This window comes from Taeniopygia guttata, chromosome 30, assembly GCF_048771995.1.
Source record: "Taeniopygia guttata chromosome 30, bTaeGut7.mat, whole genome shotgun sequence".
Lineage (NCBI taxonomy): Eukaryota > Metazoa > Chordata > Aves > Passeriformes > Estrildidae > Taeniopygia > Taeniopygia guttata.
Genome location: NC_133055.1, coordinates 1,743,278 through 1,761,096, shown reverse-complemented (window position 1 = coordinate 1,761,096; position 17,819 = coordinate 1,743,278). Strand labels below are relative to the sequence as shown.

Genomic DNA, 17,819 nt, shown 5'->3' with positions numbered 1-17,819 from the left:
TTGTTCCGGGGGGGTTTTGGGGTCACCTCAACGTCCCAGGGGGGTTTGGGGTGTTCCTGTCATCTAAACTTGGAGCTCAGGGGGGTTTTGGGGTGTTCCTGTCCCCTAATCTTGGAGCTCAGGGGGTTTTGGGGTCACCCCAATGTCCCGGGGGGTTTTGGGGTGTTCCTGTCCCCTAATCTCAGAGCTCAGGGGGGTTTTGGGGTCACCCCAATGTCCTGAGGGGTTTTGGGGTGTCCCTGTCCCCCAATCTTGGAGCTCAGGAGGGTTTTGGGGTCACCCCAATGTCCCGGGGGGTTTTGGGGTGTTCCTGTTGCCCAATCTCGGAGCTCAGGGGGGTTTTGGGGTACCTCCTTGTTTTGGGGTGTCCCTGTCACTCAATCTTGGAGCTTGGGGGGCTTTGGGGTGTCCCTGTCCCCCAATCTCAGAGCTCAGGGGGGTTTTGGGGTCACCCCAATGTCCCAGGGGGGTTTTGGGGTGTTCCTGTCACCTAATCTCGGAGCTCAGGGGGGTTTTGGGGTCACCCCAATGTCCCGGGGGGTTTTGGGGTGTTCCTGTCCCCCAATCTTGGAGCTCAAAGGGGTTTTCGGGTGTCCCTGTCCCCCAATCATGGGGCTCAGGGGGGTTTTGGGGTGTCCCTGTCACCCAATCTCAGAGTTTGGGGGGCTTTTGGGGTCACCTCCTTGTTTTGGGGGGTTTTGGGGTCACCCCAATGTTCCCGGGGGTTTTGGGGTGTCCCTATCCCCCAATCTCAGAGCTCAGGGGGGTTTTGGGGTCACCCCAATGTCTCAGAGGGTTTTGGGGTGTCCCTGTCCCCCAATCTTGGGGCTCAGGGGGATTTTGGGGTGTTCCTGTTGCCCAGTCTCGGAGCTCAGGGGGGGCTTGGGGTCACCCCAATGTCCCGGGGGGTTTTGGGGTGTCCCTGTCACCCAATCTTGGAGCTTGGGGGGGTTTTGGGGTGTCTCTGTCCCCTAAACTCAGAGCTTGGGGGGGTTTTGGGGTCACCCTCTTCTCCTGGGGGATTTTGGGGTCACCCCAATGTCCCACGGGGTTTTGGGGTGTCCCTGTCCCCCAATCTCAGAGCTCAGGGGGGTTTTGGGGGTCCCGAGGGGTTTTTGGGGAGTCCCGAGGTGCCCTTGTGAGGATTTGGGGGTCCCGAGGGGTTTTTGGGGGGTCCTGAAGTGCCTTTGGGGGGATTTGGGGGTCCCCGGGGGTGTTTTTGGGGGTCCCGAGGGGTTTTTGAGGGGTTCTGAGGTGCCTTTGGGGGGATTTGGGGGTCTCGAGGGTTTTTTTGGGGGTCCCGAGGGGTTTTTGGGGGGTCCTGAGGTGCCTTTGGGGGGATTTGGGGGGTCTCAAGGGTTTTCTTGGGGGTCTCAAGGAGTTTTTGGGGGACCCGAGGTGCCTTTGGGGGGATTTGGGGGGTTCCCGGGGGGTTTTGGGGGTCCCCAGGTGTCCTTGCGCCCCCAATTTTGGGGGTCTTGGGGTGTCCTTGACCCCCTCATTTTGGGGGTCTTTGTCCCCAAATTTTGGGGGTCCCCACTTGTCATTACCCCCCAGTTTCGGGGGTCCCCCCTGTCCTTGACCCCCCAACTTTGGGGGTCTTTGTCCCTCCCCATTTTGGGGGTCCCCACGTCCCCTCCCCCATTTTGGGGGTCCCACATTTGGGGGGGGGTCCCTTCCCATCCCCCCCCGCCCAGGGGGGACCCCCGGGGGGGTTTTGGGGGGGCCGCGGGCGGCTCGGGGGGGGGGGGTGGGGGAGGGGCCCCCGCGGTTTTTGGGGTGAAACCGCCCGGAAAAGGGGCCGAGAATAAAAACTGCAACTGAGAGGGGTGAGAGTGGTGGGGGAGGGGAAAGGGGGACCCCTCCCCAAAATAACACACCGGGACCCCTCCCCAAAATCACACCCGGACCCCTCCCCAAAATAACACAGAGACCCCTCCCCAAAATCACACAGAGACCCCTCCCCAAAATCACACCGGGACCCCTCCCCAAAATCACACCCGGACCCCTCCCTAAAATGGGTCTGGGACCCCTCCCCAAAATCACACCGGGACCCCTCCCCAAAATCACACCCGGACCCCTCCCCAAAATGGGGTCTGGGACCCCTCCCCAAAATCACACCCGGACCCCTCCCCAAAATAACACCGAGACCCCTCCCCAAAATCGCACCCGGACCCCTCCCCAAAATGGGGTCTGGGACCCCTCCCCAAAATCGCACCGGGACCCCTCCCCAAAATGGGGTCTGGGACCCCTCCCCAAAATCCCACCGGGACCCCTCCCCAAAATCACACCCGGACCCCTCCCCAAAATCACACCGGGACCCTCCCCAAAATGGGGTCTGGGACCCCTCCCCAAAATCACACAGAGACCCCTCCCCAAAATCGCACCCGGACCCCTCCCCAAAATCGCACCGGGACCCCTCCCCAAAATAACAGCGGGACCATCCCCAAAATGGGGTCTGGGACCCCTCCCCAAAATCACACCCGGACCCCTCCCCAAAATCACACCGGGACCCCTCCCCAAAATCACACCGGGACCCCTCCCCAAAATCGCACCGGGACCATCCCCAAAATGGGGTCTGGGACCCCTCCCCAAAATAACACAGAGACCCCTCCCCAAAATCACACCGGGACCCCTCCCCAAAATCGCACCCGGACCCCTCCCCAAAATCACACCCGGACCCCTCCCCAAAATCACACCCGGACCCCTCCCCAAAATAACACCGGGACCCCTCCCCAAAATGGGGTCTGGGACCCCTCCCCAAAATCACACCCGGACCCCTCCCCAAAATCACACAGAGACCCCTCCCCAAAATAACACAGAGACCCCTCCCCAAAATAACACAGAGACCCCTCCCCAAAATCACACCCGGACCCCTCCCCAAAATCGCACCCGGACCCCTCCCCAAAATGGCACCGGGACCCCTCCCCAAAATGGGGTCTGGGCCCCCAAATGGGGTTTGGGACCCCCAAATGGGGTTTGGAACCCCTCCCCAAAACGGGGTGTGGGACCCGACCCCCAAAATGAGGCTGAAGACCCCTCCCCAAATGGAGTTTGGGACCCCCCCACCACAAAAAGGGGGCTGAAGACCCCTCCCCAAATCAGATTTCTGATCCTAAATCGGGTTTGGGACCCCAAATGGGGTTTTTGACCCCTCCCCAAATAAAGTTTGCGACCCCCCCAAAAATGGGGTCTGGGACCCCTCCCCAAATAGGCTTTGGGACCCCAAATAGGGTCTTGGCCCCCAAATGGGGTTTGGGACCCTTCCCCAAAATGAGGCTGAAGACCTCTCCCCAAATGGAGTTTGGGACCCCCCACCACAAAAATGGGGCTGAAGACCCCTCCCCAAATCAGATTTCTGATCCTAAATCGGGTCTGGGACCCCTCCCCAAATCGGGTTTGGGACCCCAAATGGGGTTTGGGACCCCTCCCCAAATCAGATTTCTGATCCTAAATCGGGTCTGGGACCCCTCCCCAAATGGGGTTCGGGACCCCAAATGGGGTTTGGGACCCCTCCCCAAAATGGGGTCTGGGCCCCAAATGGTGTTTGGGACTCCTCCCCAAATAAAGTTTGGCACCCCCCCAAAATGGGGTCTGGGCCCCCTCCCCAAATGGGGTTCGGGACCCCAAATCGGGTTTGGGACCCCAAATGGGGTCTGAGACCCCCCCCCCGGTGCCCCCGTCCCCATTCCCGCCCCCTCCCCAAATGGGGTCAGTGCCCCCCCGGCTGTTCTCAGGTGTCCCCAGATGTCCCCAGCTGTCCCAGGTGTGTCCCCAGCTGTCCCCAGGTGTGTCCCCAGGTGTGTCCCCAGGTGTGTCCCCAGGTGTCCCCAGGTGTGTCCCAGGTGTGTCCCAGCTGTCCCCAGCTGTCCCCAGGTGTGTCCCCAGGTGTCCCCAGCGGTCCCCAGGTGTCCCCAGGTGTGTCCCCAGCTGTCCCCAGGTATCCCCAGGTGTCCCCAGGTGTGTCCCCAGCTGTCCCCAGGTGTCCCCTCGGCCGTTTCTGTGTCTCCGTTTTTATTCCCAAATTTTCCCGAAAATACAAAAATAGCCCGAGGGGGGGGAGGGGCAGCAGGGGACACTGGGGGGGGACAGGTGACACCGACAGGTGACACTGACAGGTGACACTGGGGCGGGACAAGTGACACCAGCAGGTGACACCAGCAGGTGACACCAACAGGTGACACGGGGCGGGGGGAGAGGTGACACCAACAGGTGACACCAGCAGAGGACAGGTGACACCTGGGGGGGGTACAGGTGACACTGGGGTGACACCAGCAGGTGACACCAACAGGTGACACCGACAGGTGACACCAAGAGGGGACACCTGGGGGGCACAAGTGACACTGGGGGGGACAGGTGACACCGACAGGTGACACCAAGAGGGGACACCAAGAGGGGACACTGGGGGGGACAGGTGACATCAACAGGTGACACCAACAGGTGACACCGACAGGTGACATCGGGGGGGGGGACAGGTGACACCGGGGTGACACCTGGGGGGGACAGGTGACACCGACAGGTGACACCGACAGGTGACACTGGGGGGGACAGGTGACATTGGGGGGGGACAGGTGACAGTGTGTGACTGACAGTGCGTGACAGGCTCAGGTGGCACCGGGGGGGTCCTGCCCGATTTTGGGGGGTCCCCCAAAAGATTTCGGGGGGTCCCAAAATGAGGGGGGGTCCCCAGGGTGGGGGGGGGGTCCGGAATTTGGGGGTCCGGGGGGGGTCCCCGGAATTTGGGGGTACCCGGGGGGGGGCACAGGGAATTTGGGGGTCCAGCAGAGTTTTTGGGGGGCGTTTCCAGCTTTTGAGGGGTTCCCCCCAATTATGGGGGTCCCCGATCCCATAGGGGGTCCCAGGGAGTTTTGGGGTCCCCGTTTTGGGGGGTCCCAGAGTTTTTGGGATCCCCATTTGAGGGGTCCCAAGGTTTTGGGGTCCCAGAGTTTTTGGGGTCTCCATTTGAGGGGTCCCAGGGTTTGGGGGTCCCGGGGTTTGTGGTCCCAGAGTTTTGGGGGTCCCAGAGTTTCTGGGGATCCCCATTTGAGGGGTCCCGGGGTTTTGGGGTCTCAGGGTTTTTGGGGTCTCCGGTTTTTGGGGTCCCCATTTTGGGGTCCCAGGGTTTTTGGTGTCGGGGTTTGGGGTCCTGGGGGGTTTTGGGGTCTCAGGTTTCGGGGTGCCGGGGTATTGGGGTGCCAGGTTTTGGGGTCTTGAAGGTTTTGGGTGCCAGGTTTCAATGTCCGGGGTTTCGGGGTGCTGGGTGTTTTGGGGTGCCGGTTTCGGGGTGACGGTTTTGGGGTGCCAGGTTTCAATGTCCCAGGGTTTTGGGGTTCTGGGTTTCAATGTCCTGGGCTTTTGGGGTGCCGGTTTTGGGGTCCCAGCGGTTTTGGGGTCCCGTGGTTTTGGGGTGCCGGGGGTTTCAGGGTCAGCAGTGGTTTTGGGGTGCCGGTTTTGGCGTGCCAGGTTTCGGGGTGCCAGGTTTCAATGTCCCAGGGTTTTGGGGTTCTGGGTTTCAATGTCCCGGGGTTTTGGGGTCCCGGGGGTTTTGGGGTCCCATGGTTTCGGGGTGACGGTTTTGGGGTGCCGGTTTCAGGGTCCCGGGGCTTTTGGGGTGCCAGGGTTTTGGGGTGCCAGTTTCAGGGTGCCAGGTTTCAATGTCCTGGGGTTTTGGGGTGCCGGTTTTGGGGTCCCAGCAGTTTTGGGGTCCCGTGATTTTGGGGTGCCGGGGGTTTCGGGGTCAGCAGCGGTTTTGGGGTGCCGGTTTTGGGGTGCCGGTTTTGGGGTGCCGTGATTTCGGGGTGCCGTTTTTGGGGTCAGCAGCGCCCCGCCTTGGCGTCGCCGATGGCGCCCCACACGTCGAACACGAACTCGTCGGGGAACGCGAAATCCCCGAGCTGAGAGTCCAGAGCCGCCGCCAGAGAGTCGGGATCGCGCGCGTCACGGCCCAGCTCCACCATGGTGGCGGCTGTGGGACAGAGGGGACATTGGGGACATCATTGGGGGCATTGGGGACATTGGGGACATTGGGGACATCATTGGGAACATGGGGACACTGGGGACATTGGGGACATTGGGGACATTGGGGACATTGGGGACAGTGGGGACATGGGGACATCGGGGACATTGGGGGCATTGGGGGTGTTGGGGACATTGGGGACAGTGGGGGACATTGGGGGACATTGGGGACATTGGGGACATTGGGGACATTGGGGACACTGGGGACATTGGGGACATTGGGGACATTGGGGACAGTGGGGGACATTGGGGACATTGGGGACATTGGGGACATTGGGGACATTGGGGACACTGGGGACATTGGGGACATTGGGGACATTGGGGACACTGGGGACATTGGGGACATTGGGGACACTGGGGACATTGGGGACATGGGGGACAGTTCAGGGGTCCCAGGGGCTTTTGGGGTTCCCCAGGATTTTGGGGTTCCTCTGGGATTTTGGGGTTCTTTGGGATTTTGGGGTTCCTCTAAGATTTTGGGGTTCCCGATTTTGGGGGTTCCCGATTTTGGGGTTCCGGATTTTGGGGTTCCCGATTTTGGGGGTTCCCGGGATTTTGCGGTCTCGGATTTTGGGGTTCCCAATTTTGGGATTCTCCCGGGATTTTGGGGTTCCCAATTTTGGGGTTCTTTGGGATTTTGGGGTTCCCCAGGATTTTGGGGTCTCAGATTTTGGGGTTCCTCAGGATTTTGGGGTTCCCGTTTTTGGGGTTCCCGATGTTGGGTTTCCCGATTTTGGGATTCTCCCGGGATTTTGGGGTCCCCCAGAATTTTGGGGTCCCCCAGGATTTTCGGGCTCCCCCAGCTCGCTGTCCCGGATGCCCATGGAGCTCTCCAGCAGAGCCCGGGGGGTTTTTTTGGGGTGATCCCAAAGGGGTTTCTTGGGGGTTCTCCCAGGATTTTGGGGTCCCCCGGGATTTTGGGGTCCCCCAGAATTTTGGGGTCCCCCAGGATTTTGGGGTGCTCACCCAGCTCGCTGTCCCGGATTCCCATGTAGCTCTCCAGCAGATCGTCCACCTTGGCCACCGCCCGCTCCTCGAACGCCGACGGCTGCGGGAATTTGGGGGATTTTGGGGGGATTTTTGGGGGTCCCCGGGGGATTTTGGGGTCCCCAAGGGATATTTTGGGGGTCCCTGAGTGGATTTTGGGGTTCCCAAGGGATATTTTGGGGTTCCCAAGGGATATTTTGGGGAAATTTGGGGTCCCCAAAGGATATTTTGCGGTCCCCAAGGGACATTTTGGGGTCCTGGGGGTATTTTGGGGTCCCTGAGTGGATTTTGGGGCTCCCAGGATAATTTTTGGGGTCCCCAAGGGAGATTTTGGGGGTCCCTGAGAGGATTTTGGGGTGCCTGAGTTGCTTCTGGGGACCCCAAGAAACATTTTGGGGGTCCCCGGGAGGATTTTGGGGCTCCCAGGATCATTTTTGGGGTCCCCAAGGGGCATTTTCGGGTCCCGAGGGGATTTTGGGGTCCCCAAGGGAGATTTTGGGGATCCCTGAGTGGATTTTGGGGCTCCCAAGAGACATTTTGGGGTCCCCAAGGCAGATATTGGTGGTCCTCGGGGGGATTCTGGGGTCCCCAAGGGGAGATTTTGGGGCTCTCTGGGAGGATTGGGGGATCCCTGGGGAGATTTTGGGGATCCCTCAGGGGATTTGGGGGTTCCCATGGATATTTTGGGGTCCCTGGATGGATTTTGGGGTCCTGGGGGTATTTTGGGGTTCCCAAGGGATATTTTGGGGAAATTTGGGGTTCCCAAAGGATATTTTGGGGTCCCCAAGGGATATTTTGGGGTCCCAAAGGGGTATTTTGGGGTCCTGGGAGTATTTTGGGGTGCCTGAGTGGATTTTGGGGTCCCTGGGGGGATTTTGGGGCTCCCAGGATCATTTTTGGGGTCCCCAAGGGGCATTTTCGGGTCCTGAGGGGATTTTGGGGTCCCCAAAGGGAGATTTTGGGGGTCTCTGGGGGATATTTTGGGGTCCCAAAGGGAGATTTTGGGGCTCTGGGGGGATTTTGGGGTCCCCAGGATGATTTTAGGGTCTCTGGGGGATATTTCGGGGTGATTTTGGGGATGTTTTGGGGCCGTTTTGGGGATGTTTTGAGGACATTTTGGGGATATTTTGGGGATATTTTGGGGCCATTTTGGGGATATTTTGGGGATTTTTGGGGCTATTTTGGGGACATTTTGGGGATATTTTCGGGATGTTTTGGGGACATTTTGAGGATATTTTGGGGATTTTTGGGGCCGTTTGGGGGATGTTTTGGGGATATTTTGGGGATATTTTGGGGACATTTTGGGGATGTTTTAGGGATATTTTGAGGACATTTTGGGGATATTTCTGGGACATTTTGGGGATATTTTGGGGCCGTTTTGGGGCTGTTTTAGGGATATTTTGGAGCCATTTTGGGGATATTTTGGGTTATTTTGGGGCTATTTTGGGGATGTTTTGGGGACATTTTTGGCCCGTTTTGGGGATATTTTGGGGATATTTTGGGGACATTTTGGGGCCGTTTAGGGGCTGTTTGGGGGATATTCTGGAGATATTTTGGGGATGTTTTGAGGATATTTTGGGGACATTTTGGGGCCGTTTTGGGGATGTTTTGGGGATATTTTGGGGACATTTTGGGGATATTTTGGGGAAATTCTGGGGATATTCGGGGGATATTTTGGGGACATTTTGGGGCCGTTTTTGGGATATTTTGGGGATATTTCGGGGATATTTAGGGGCCGTTTTGGGGACATTTTGGGGCTATTTTGGGGATATTTTGGGGATGTTTTGGGGACATTTTGGGGCCGTTTTGGGGATATTTTGGGGACATTTTGGGGACATTTTGGGGATAGTTTGGGGATATTTTGGGGACATTTTGGGGATGTTTTGGTGTGATTTTGGGGATATTTTGGGGATGTTTCGGGGACATTTTGGGGCTATTTTGGGGACATTTTGGGGATATTCTGGGGATGTTTTGGGGACATTTTGGGGCTATTTTGGGGATATTTTGGGAACATTTTGGGGCTGTTTTGGGGACATTTTGGGGATATTTTGGGGATATTTTGGGAACATTTTGGGGCCATTTTGGGGATATTTTGAGGACATGTTGGGGACATTTTGGGGCCATTTTGGGCACATGTTGGAGACATTTTGGGGATATTTTGGGGATATTTTGGGGCTATTTTGGGGATATTTTGGGGACATTTTGGGGCCGCTTTGGGGCTGTTTTAGGGATATTTTGGGGACATTTTGGGGCCATTTTGGGGATATTTTGGGGCCGTTTTGGGGATGTTTTGGGGCCGTTTTGGGGCCATTTTGGGGCTATTTTGGGGACATTTCGGTGATATTTTGGGGATGCTTTGGGGATACCTTGGGGACATTTTGAGGATATTTCGGGGACATTTTGGGGCCGTTTTGGGGATATTTTAGGGATATTTTGGGGACATTTTGGGGCCGTTTGGGGGATGTTTTGGGGACATTTTGGGGATATTTCAGGGACCTTTTGGGGCCATTTTGGGGCTGTTTTGGGGCTGTTTTGGGGATATTTTGGGGACATTTTGGGGACATTTTGGGGATATTTCGGGGACATTTTGAGGATGTTTTGGGGATACTTCGGGGACATTTTGGGGCCGTTTTGGGGATATTTTGGGGCTATTTTGGGGACACTCTGGGGCCATTTTGGGGCTGTTTGGGGCTGTACCTGCTCCTGCAGCGTGGCCGGGCCCCTCGAGCGCAGCCGCAGCGTCCCCCGGCCCGACACCCCCTGGGGGGGCCCCCCCCGGGCCGAGACCCCCCCGGAGCGGGGCCCGACCCCCTCTGGGACAGAGAGGTCACACGGGGTCACACAGGGGTCACCCAGGGGTCACACCGGGGTCATGCAGGGGTCATTGGGGTCACGCAGGGGACATCGGGGTCACACAGGGGTCACACAGGGGTCACCCAGGAGGGTCACACAGGGGTCATGCAGGGGTCATCGGGGTCACGCAGGGGACATCGGGGTCCCCATTGTAGGGGGCATGTTCAGATCCCCCCAGTCCAGCCCACTGCTCCCAGTTCAATCCCAGTCCAGCCCAGTCAATCCCAGTTCAACCCCAGTCCATCCCAGTTCAATCCCCGTTAATCTCAGTCAATCCCAGTCCATCCCAGTTCAATCCCAGTCCCTCCCAGTTCAATCCCAGTCCATCCCAGTCTATCCCAGTCCATCCCAGTTCAATCCCAGTCCCTCCCAGTCCCTCCCAGTCCCTCCCAGTCCCTCCCAGTCCATCCCAGTCTCATCCCAGTCCATCCCAGTTCAATCCCAGTTAATCCCAATCCCTCCCAGTTAATCCCAGTCCCTCCCAGTCTCACCCCAGGCCCTCCTGGGCTCGGTGAGCCGCAGTTGGAAGCTCTGCCCACGGGGCAGCTCCATCCCAGTTCAATCCCAGTCCATCCCAGTCAATCCCAGTTCAATCCCAGTCCATCCCAGTTCAATCCCAGTTAATCCCAGTCCATCCCAGTCTCACCCCAGGCCCTCCTGGGCTCTGTCAGCCGCAGTTGGAAGCTCTGCCCGCGGGGCAGCTCCAGCCCAGTCCCTCCCAGTCCCTCCCAGTTCAATCCCAGACCCTCCCAGTCCCTCCCAGTCCATCCCAGTCCATCCCAGTCCCTCCCAGTCCATCCCAGTTCAATCCCAGTCCCTCCCAGTCCCTCCCAGTCCATCCCAGGTCAACCTCAGTCCCTCCAAGTTAATCCCAGTTAATCCCAGTCAATCCCAGTTAATCCCAGTCCATCCCAGTTCAATCCCAGTCTATCCCAGTCCATCCCAGTTAATCCCAGTCCCTCCCAGTTGCTCCCAGTCAATCCCAGTTGCTCCGAGTACCCACCCCAGGCCCTCCTGGGCTCTGTCAGCCGCAGTTGGAAGCTCTGCCCATGGGGCAGCTCCATCCCAGTCCATCCCAGTCCATCCCAGTTAATCCCAGTTCAATCCCAGTTAATCCCAGTCCATCCCAGTCCATCCCAGTCCCTCCCAGTCCCTCCCAGTACCCACCCCAGGCCCTCCTGGGCTCGGTGAGCCGCAGCCTGAAGCTCTGCCCGCGGGGCAGCTCCAGCCCAGTCCCTCCCAGTTCAATCCCAGTCCATCCCAGTGCCTCCCAGTCCATCCCAGTTCAATCCCAGTTAATCCCAGTCCATCCCAGTCCCTCCCAGTTAATCCCAGTCCATCCCAGTTCAATCCCAGTCAATCCCAGTCCATCCCAGTCCCTCCCAGTCTCACCCCATGCCCTCCGGGGCTCGGTGAGCCTCAGCCTGAAGCTCTGCCCGTGGGGCAGCTCCATCCCAGTCCCTCCCCGTCCATCCCAGTTCAATCCCAGTCCCTCCCAGTCTATCCCAGTCCCTCCCAGTCTATCCCAGTCCCTCCCAGTTCAATCCCAGTCCCTCCCAGTCCATTCCCGTCAATCCCAGTTCAATCCCAGTCCATCCCAGTTAAATCCCAGCCCATCCCAGTCGCTCCCAGTTAATCCCAGCACATCCCAGTCCATCCCAGTTCAATCCCAATCCCTCCCAGTCCATCCCAGTCCCTCGCATTCCCTCCCAGTTCAATCCCAGTCAATCCCAGTCAATCCCAGTCCCTCCCAGTCTCACCCCAGGCCCTCCTGGGCTTGGTGAGCCTCAGCCTGAAGCTCTGCCCGCGGGGCAGCTCCATCCCAGTCCCTCCCAGTCCATCCCAGTCCATCCCAGTATCTCCCAGTCCCTCCCAGTCCCTCCCAGTCCCTCCCAGTACCCACCCCAGGCCCTCCTGGGCTCTGTCAGGCTCAGCCTGAAGCTCTGCCCGCGGGGCAGCTCCTGCAGCAGCCGCGCCACCTCGAAGTGCCGCGTCCCCACGAGGCTGCGCCCGTCCAGCGCCTCCAGCACGTCCCCGACGGCCACCTGGGGCAGGCGGGACATCAGCGAGCCCTGCCGGATCCGCTGCGGGATTAATTAATTACACCGGGAGTTCATTAATTACACCTGGGGCAGGCGGGACATCAGCGAGCCCTGCCGGATCCGCTGCGGGATTAATTAATTACACCGGGAGTTAATTAATTACACCTGGGGCAGGCGGGACATCAGCGAGCCCTGCCGGATCCGCTGCGGGATTAATTAATTACACCGGGAGTTAATTAATTACACCTGGGGCAGGCGGGACATCAGCGAGCCCTGCCGGATCCGCTGCGGGATTAATTAATTACACCGGGATTAATTAATTACACCTGGGGCAGGCGGGACATCAGCGAGCCCTGCCGGATCCGCTGCGGGATTAATTAATTACACCGGGAGTTAATTAATTAATTACACCTGGGGCAGGCGGGACATCAGCGAGCCCTGCCGGATCCGCTGCGGGATTAATTAATTACACCGGGATTAATTAATTACACCTGGGGCAGGCGGGACATCAGCGAGCCCTGCCGGATCCGCTGCGGGATTAATTAATTACAGCGGGAGTTAATTAATTACACCTGGGGCAGGCGGGACATCAGCGAGCCCTGCCGGATCCGCTGCGGGGTTAATTAATTACACCGGGAGTTAATTAATTACACCTGGGGCAGGCGGGACATCAGCGAGCCCTGCCGGATCCGCTGCGGGGTTAATTAATTACACCGGGAGTTAATTAATTACACCTGGGGCAGGCGGGACATCAGCGAGCCCTGCCGGATCCGCTGCGGGATTAATTAATTACACCGGGAGTTAATTAATTACACCTGGGGCAGGCGGGACATCAGCGAGCCCTGCCGGATCCGCTGCGGGATTAATTAATTACACCGGGAGTTAATTAATTACACCGGGGTTACACCGGCGCGACATCAGCGAGCCCTGCCGGATCCGCTGCGGGAGTTAATTACACCGGGAGTTAATTACACCGGGAATTACACCGGGAATTACACCGGGGGTACACCGGGGTTACACCAGGAATTACACCGGGGTTACACTGGGAATTACACCGGGAATTACACCGGGAATTACACCGGGAATTACACCGGGGTTACACCGGGAATTACACCGGGGTTACACCGGGAATTACACCGGGAATTACACCGGGAATTACACTGGGGTTACACCGGGAATTACACCGGGAATTACACCGGGGTTACACAGGGGTTACACCGGGGGTTACACCGGGAATTACACCGGGGTTACACCAGGGTTACACCGGGAATTACACTGGGGTTACACCGGGGTTACACCGGGAATTACACCGGGGTTACACCGGGGTTACACCGGGGGTTACACCGGGAATTACACCGGGGTTACACCGGGGTTACACCGGGGGTACACCGGGAATTACACTGGGGGTACACGGGGGTTACACCGGGGTTACACCGGGAATTACACCGGGGTTACACCGGGGTTACACCGCGGTTACTCCGGGGGTACTCCGGGAATTACACGTGGGGTACTCCAGGAATTACACCAGGGGTACTCCAGGGGTACACCGGGGGTACACGAGGTTTACACCACAGTAACACCGGGGTTACACCGGGGGTACATGAGGGGTACACCGGGAATTACACCGGGAATTACACCGGGGGTACACTGCGGTTACACTGGGGGTACACCGGGGGTACTCCGGGAATTACACCACAGTTACTCCGGGGGTATTTCGGGGTTATTCTGGGGTCACACCGCCGTTACTCCGGGGTTACACCGGGGGTACACCGGGAATTACACCGCGGTTACTCTGGGGCTACACTGGGGTTACACCGGGGTAACACCGCCGTTACTCCGGGGTTACACCGTGGTTACACCTGGGGCACACCTGGGTTACACCTGGGCACAGCTGAGTTACACCTGAGTTACGCCTGGGTTACTCCGGGGGTACTCCACAGTTACACCGGGGTTACACCTGAGTTACACCTGGGTTACACCTGGGTTCCTCCGGGGTTATTCCAGGGTCACACCTGGGTTACACCCAGGTTACACCTGGGTCACACCTGGGTTATACCGGGGCTACTCTGGGGCTGTTCCGGGGTTACACCAGGATTACTCTGGGGTTACACCTGGGTCACACCCGAGTTACACCTGGGTTACACCAGGGCACACCGGGGTTACTCCGGGGTCACTCCGGGGTCACACCTGGGGCAGCTGCAGTAACCTGCTGTAGGTAAGGGTGAGCCCAGCGCTGCCCCACTGCCCCCACCCAGCTGTGCCAGCTGTGTCCAGGTGTGTCCAGGTGTGTCCCAGGTGTGCCCAGGTGTGTCCCAGGTGTGTCCCAGGTGTGTCCCAGGTGTGTCCCAGGTGTGCCCAGGTGTGTCCCAGGTGTGTCCCAGGTGTGTCCAGGTGTGTCCAGGTGTGTCTCACCTGCCCCAGGTGTGTCCCAGGTGTGTCCCAGGTGTGTCCCAGGTGTGTCCCAGGTGTGTCTCACCTGTCCCAGGTGTGTCCCAGGTATGTCCCAGGTGTGCCCAGGTGTGTCTCACCTGTCCCAGGTGTGTCCCAGGTGTGTCCAGGTGTGTCTCAGGTGTGTCTCACCTGTCTCAGGTGTGTCCCAGGTGTGCCCAGGTGTGTCCCAGCTGTGCCCAGGTGTGTCCCAGGTGTGTCTCACCTGTCCCAGGTGTGTCCCAGGTGTGCCCAGGTGTGTCCCAGGTGTGTCCCAGGTGTGTCCCAGGTGTGCCCAGGTGTGTCCCAGGTGTGTCCCAGGTGTGCCCAGGTGTGTCTCACCTGTCCCAGGTGTGTCTCACCTTGATGAAGGCGTAGCCGGCGCCGTTGTCGGTGATGGTCAGCCCCAGCCCTGTCCCTGTGTGTGCCCAGGTGTGTCCAGGTGTGCCCAGGTGTGTCTCACCTATCCCAGGTGTGCCCAGGTGTGTCCCAGGTGTGTCTCACCTGTCCCAGGTGTGCCCAGGTGTGCCCAGGTGTGCCCAGGTGTGTCCCAGGTGTGTCTCACCTATCCCAGGTGTGTCCCAGGTGTGTCCCAGGTGTGTCTCACCTGTCCCAGGCGTGCCCAGGTGTGCCCAGGTGTGCCCAGGTGTGTCCCAGGTGTGTCTCACCTGTCCCAGGTGTGTCCCACCTGTCCCAGGTGTGTCCCAGGTGTGTCTCACCTTGATGAAGGCGTAGCCGGCGCCGTTGTCGGTGATGGTCAGCCCCAGCCCTGTCCCTGTGTGTGCCCAGGTGTGTCTCACCTGTCCCAGGTGTGTCCCAGGTGTGCCCAGGTGTGCCCAGGTGTGTCCCAGGTGTGCCCAGGTGTGTCCCAGGTGTGCCCAGGTGTGGCCCAGGTGTGCCCAGGTGTGCCCAGGTGTGTCCCAGGTGTGTCTCACCTGTCCCCGGTGTGTCCCAGGTGTGTCCCAGGTGTGTCCAGGTGTGTCACAGGTGTGTCTCACCTGCCCAGGTGTGTCCCAGGTGTGTCCCAGGTGTGTCCCAGGTGTGCCCAGGTGTGTCTCACCTGTCCCAGGTGTGCCCAGGTGTGTCCCAGGTGTGCCCAGGTGTGTCCCAGGTGTGTCCCAGGTGTGTCTCACCTTGATGAAGGCGTAGCCGGCGCCGTTGTCGGTGATGGTCAGCCCCAGCCCTGTCCCTGTGTGTGCCCAGGTGTGTCCCAGGTGTGTCCCAGGTGTGCCCAGGTGTGCCCAGCTGTGCCCAGGTGTGTCCCAGGTGTGTCCCAGGTGTGCCCAGGTGTGTCCCAGGTGTGTCCCAGGTGTGCCCAGGTGTGTCCCAGGTGTGTCCCAGGTGTGCCCAGGTGTGTCCCAGGTGTGTCCCAGGTGTGCCCAGGTGTGTCTCACCTGTCCCAGGTGTGTCTCACCTGTCCCAGGTGTGTCTCACCTTGATGAAGGCGTAGCCGGCGCCGTTGTCGGTGATGGTCAGCCCCAGCCCTGTCCCTGTGTGTGCCCAGGTGTGCCCAGGTGTGTCCCAGGTGTGCCCAGGTGTGTCCCAGGTGTGTCCCAGGTGTGTCCCAGGTGTGCCCAGGTGTGTCCCAGGTGTGTCTCACCTGTCCCAGGTGTGTCTCACCTTGATGAAGGCGTAGCCGGCGCCGTTGTCGGTGATGGTCAGCCCCAGCGCCTCCTCGGACTTGAGCACCTGCACGTCCTTCTGGCGGCCGCGCGTGTGCGCGAAGATGAAATCCTCGAGCCCGATCTGCCCCCCCAGGAGCTTCTCCATGTCCACCTGCGGCGTGTTCAGCGTGCAGAACAGCACCTGGGACAGGTAAACACCTGGGGGGTCACCTGGGGTGTCACCTGGGGACACTGGGGACACTGGGGACACTGGGGACATCGCTGTGTTCAGCGTGCACAACAGCACCTGGGGCAGCAGGGACACACCTAGCGTGTCACCTGGGATGGCAGGGACACACCTGGGGTGTCAACTGGGGCAGAAGGGACACACCTGGGATGTCACCTGGGGCAGGGGACAGCACCTGGGCTGTCACCTGGGATGGCAGGGACACACCTGGGGTGTCACCTGGGCTGTCACCTGGGACAGCAGGGACACACCTGGGGTGTCACCTGGGTGTCACCTGGGTGTCACCTGGGGACATTGGGGACATTGGGGACATTGGGGACATCAGCGTGTTCAGCGTGCAGAACAGCACCTGGCGTGGCAGGGACACACCTGGGGTGTCACCTGGGGCGACAGGGACACACCTGGGGTGTCACCTGGGACAGGACAGCACCAGGGGACACTGGGACATGGGGATACTACGGACAGGGGGACATTGGGGTGTTCAGCGTGCCATCCCAGTCCATCCCAGTCCCTCCCAATCCCATCCCAGTCCCATTCCCAGTCTATCCCAGTCCATCCTAGTCCATCCCAGTCCCTCCCAGTCCATCCCAGTCTATCCCAGTCCCATTCCCAGTTCCATCCCAGTCCATCCCAATCCCATTCCCAGTGTTCCCAATCCCATTCCCAGTCCCTCCCAGTCCCTCCCAGTCCATCCCAGTCCCTCCCAGTCCATCCCAGTCTATCCCAATCCCATCCCAATCCATCCCAATCCCATCCCAATCCATCCCAATCCCATCCCAGTCCCTCCCAATCCATCCCAGTCCCTCCCAATCCCATCCCAGTCCCTCCCAGTCCATCCCAATCCCATCCCAGTCCATCCCAGTCCCTCCCAGTCTATCCCAGTCCATCCCAATCCCATCCCAGTCCCTCCCAGTCCCTCCCAGTGCCCCCAGTCACCTCGCTGGGCGGGATGCCGAAGGCCTCGCCGATTTTGCCGTACAGCTCGCGCACGTTGCCGAACCCCTCGACGCGGCCGGTGGCGCTGCCGTGCGCCAGCTGCGTGTGGAACACCAGCCGGGGCCGCAGGGCGGGGGGAGGGGCCGCGCCCCCCCCCGGGACCCCCCCCGGGGCCCCCCCGGCCTCGCCCGGGGCCCCCCCGCGCCCCCCGGCCCCCTCCTCGTTCTCCACCAGCGGCGGCGGCTTCTTGCGGCGGCCCAGGCCCAGCGGCATGGGGGGCTGGGGGGCTGGGGGGGGTTTTGGGGGGCTTGAGGGGGGTTTTGGGGGGTCTAGGGGGGGCTTGGGGGGTCTAGGGGGGGTTTGGGGGGCTTGGGGGTTCTAGGGGGGGTTTTGGGGTTTCTAGGAGGGGTTTTGGGGGGTCTCGGGGTGTCTAGGAGGGGTTTTGGTGGGTCTGGGGTTGTCTACGAGAGGTTTTGGGGGGGTTTTAAGAGGGTCTAGGAGAGGTTTTGGGGGTCTGGGGGTGTCTAGGAGGGGTTTGGGGGGGTCTAGAAGGTCATTAGGGGGGGTTCAGGGGGGTTTGGGGGGTCTAAGAGGGTCTAGTAGAGGTTTTGGGGGGGTCCAAGAGCACTTTTGGGGGGCTTGAGGGGGGTTTGGGGGGTCTAAGAGGGGTATTGGGGTGTGTAGGAGGGGTTTTGGAGGGTCTGGGGG

At 59.8% G+C, this 17,819-nt stretch overlaps 1 protein-coding gene across 1 annotated transcript; it reads right to left on the bottom strand.

The window, feature by feature from the left end:
- Window positions 1-5,620: 5,620 nt before the first annotated feature.
- Window positions 5,621-17,401, bottom strand: GIPC1 (GIPC PDZ domain containing family member 1). Its single transcript, XM_072920131.1, has 6 exons — window positions 17,112-17,401; window positions 15,945-16,130; window positions 11,759-11,939; window positions 9,700-9,815; window positions 6,982-7,063; window positions 5,621-5,965 (listed from the first exon to the last, which is right to left on the bottom strand). The coding sequence occupies exons 1-6, from the start codon at window positions 17,382-17,384 to the stop codon at window positions 5,814-5,816; spliced, it is 990 nt and encodes a 329-aa protein (XP_072776232.1). The 5' UTR covers window positions 17,385-17,401; the 3' UTR covers window positions 5,621-5,813.
- Window positions 17,402-17,819: the final 418 nt, after the last annotated feature.

Bases quoted from the DNA above. Each gene is read 5' to 3' on its own strand.
- GIPC1 (XM_072920131.1), bottom strand. From the start codon at position 17,384: ATGCCGCTGGGCCTGGGCCGCCGCAAGAAGCCGCCGCCGCTGGTGGAG. The intron at 16,131-17,111 runs GTGACTGGGGGC...TACCTGTCCCAG, and splicing joins TCGGCATCCCGCCCAGCGAG to GTGCTGTTCTGCACGCTGAA. The intron at 9,816-11,758 runs GTGGGTACTGGG...TCTCTGTCCCAG, and splicing joins AGAGCCCAGGAGGGCCTGGG to AGGGGGTCGGGCCCCGCTCC.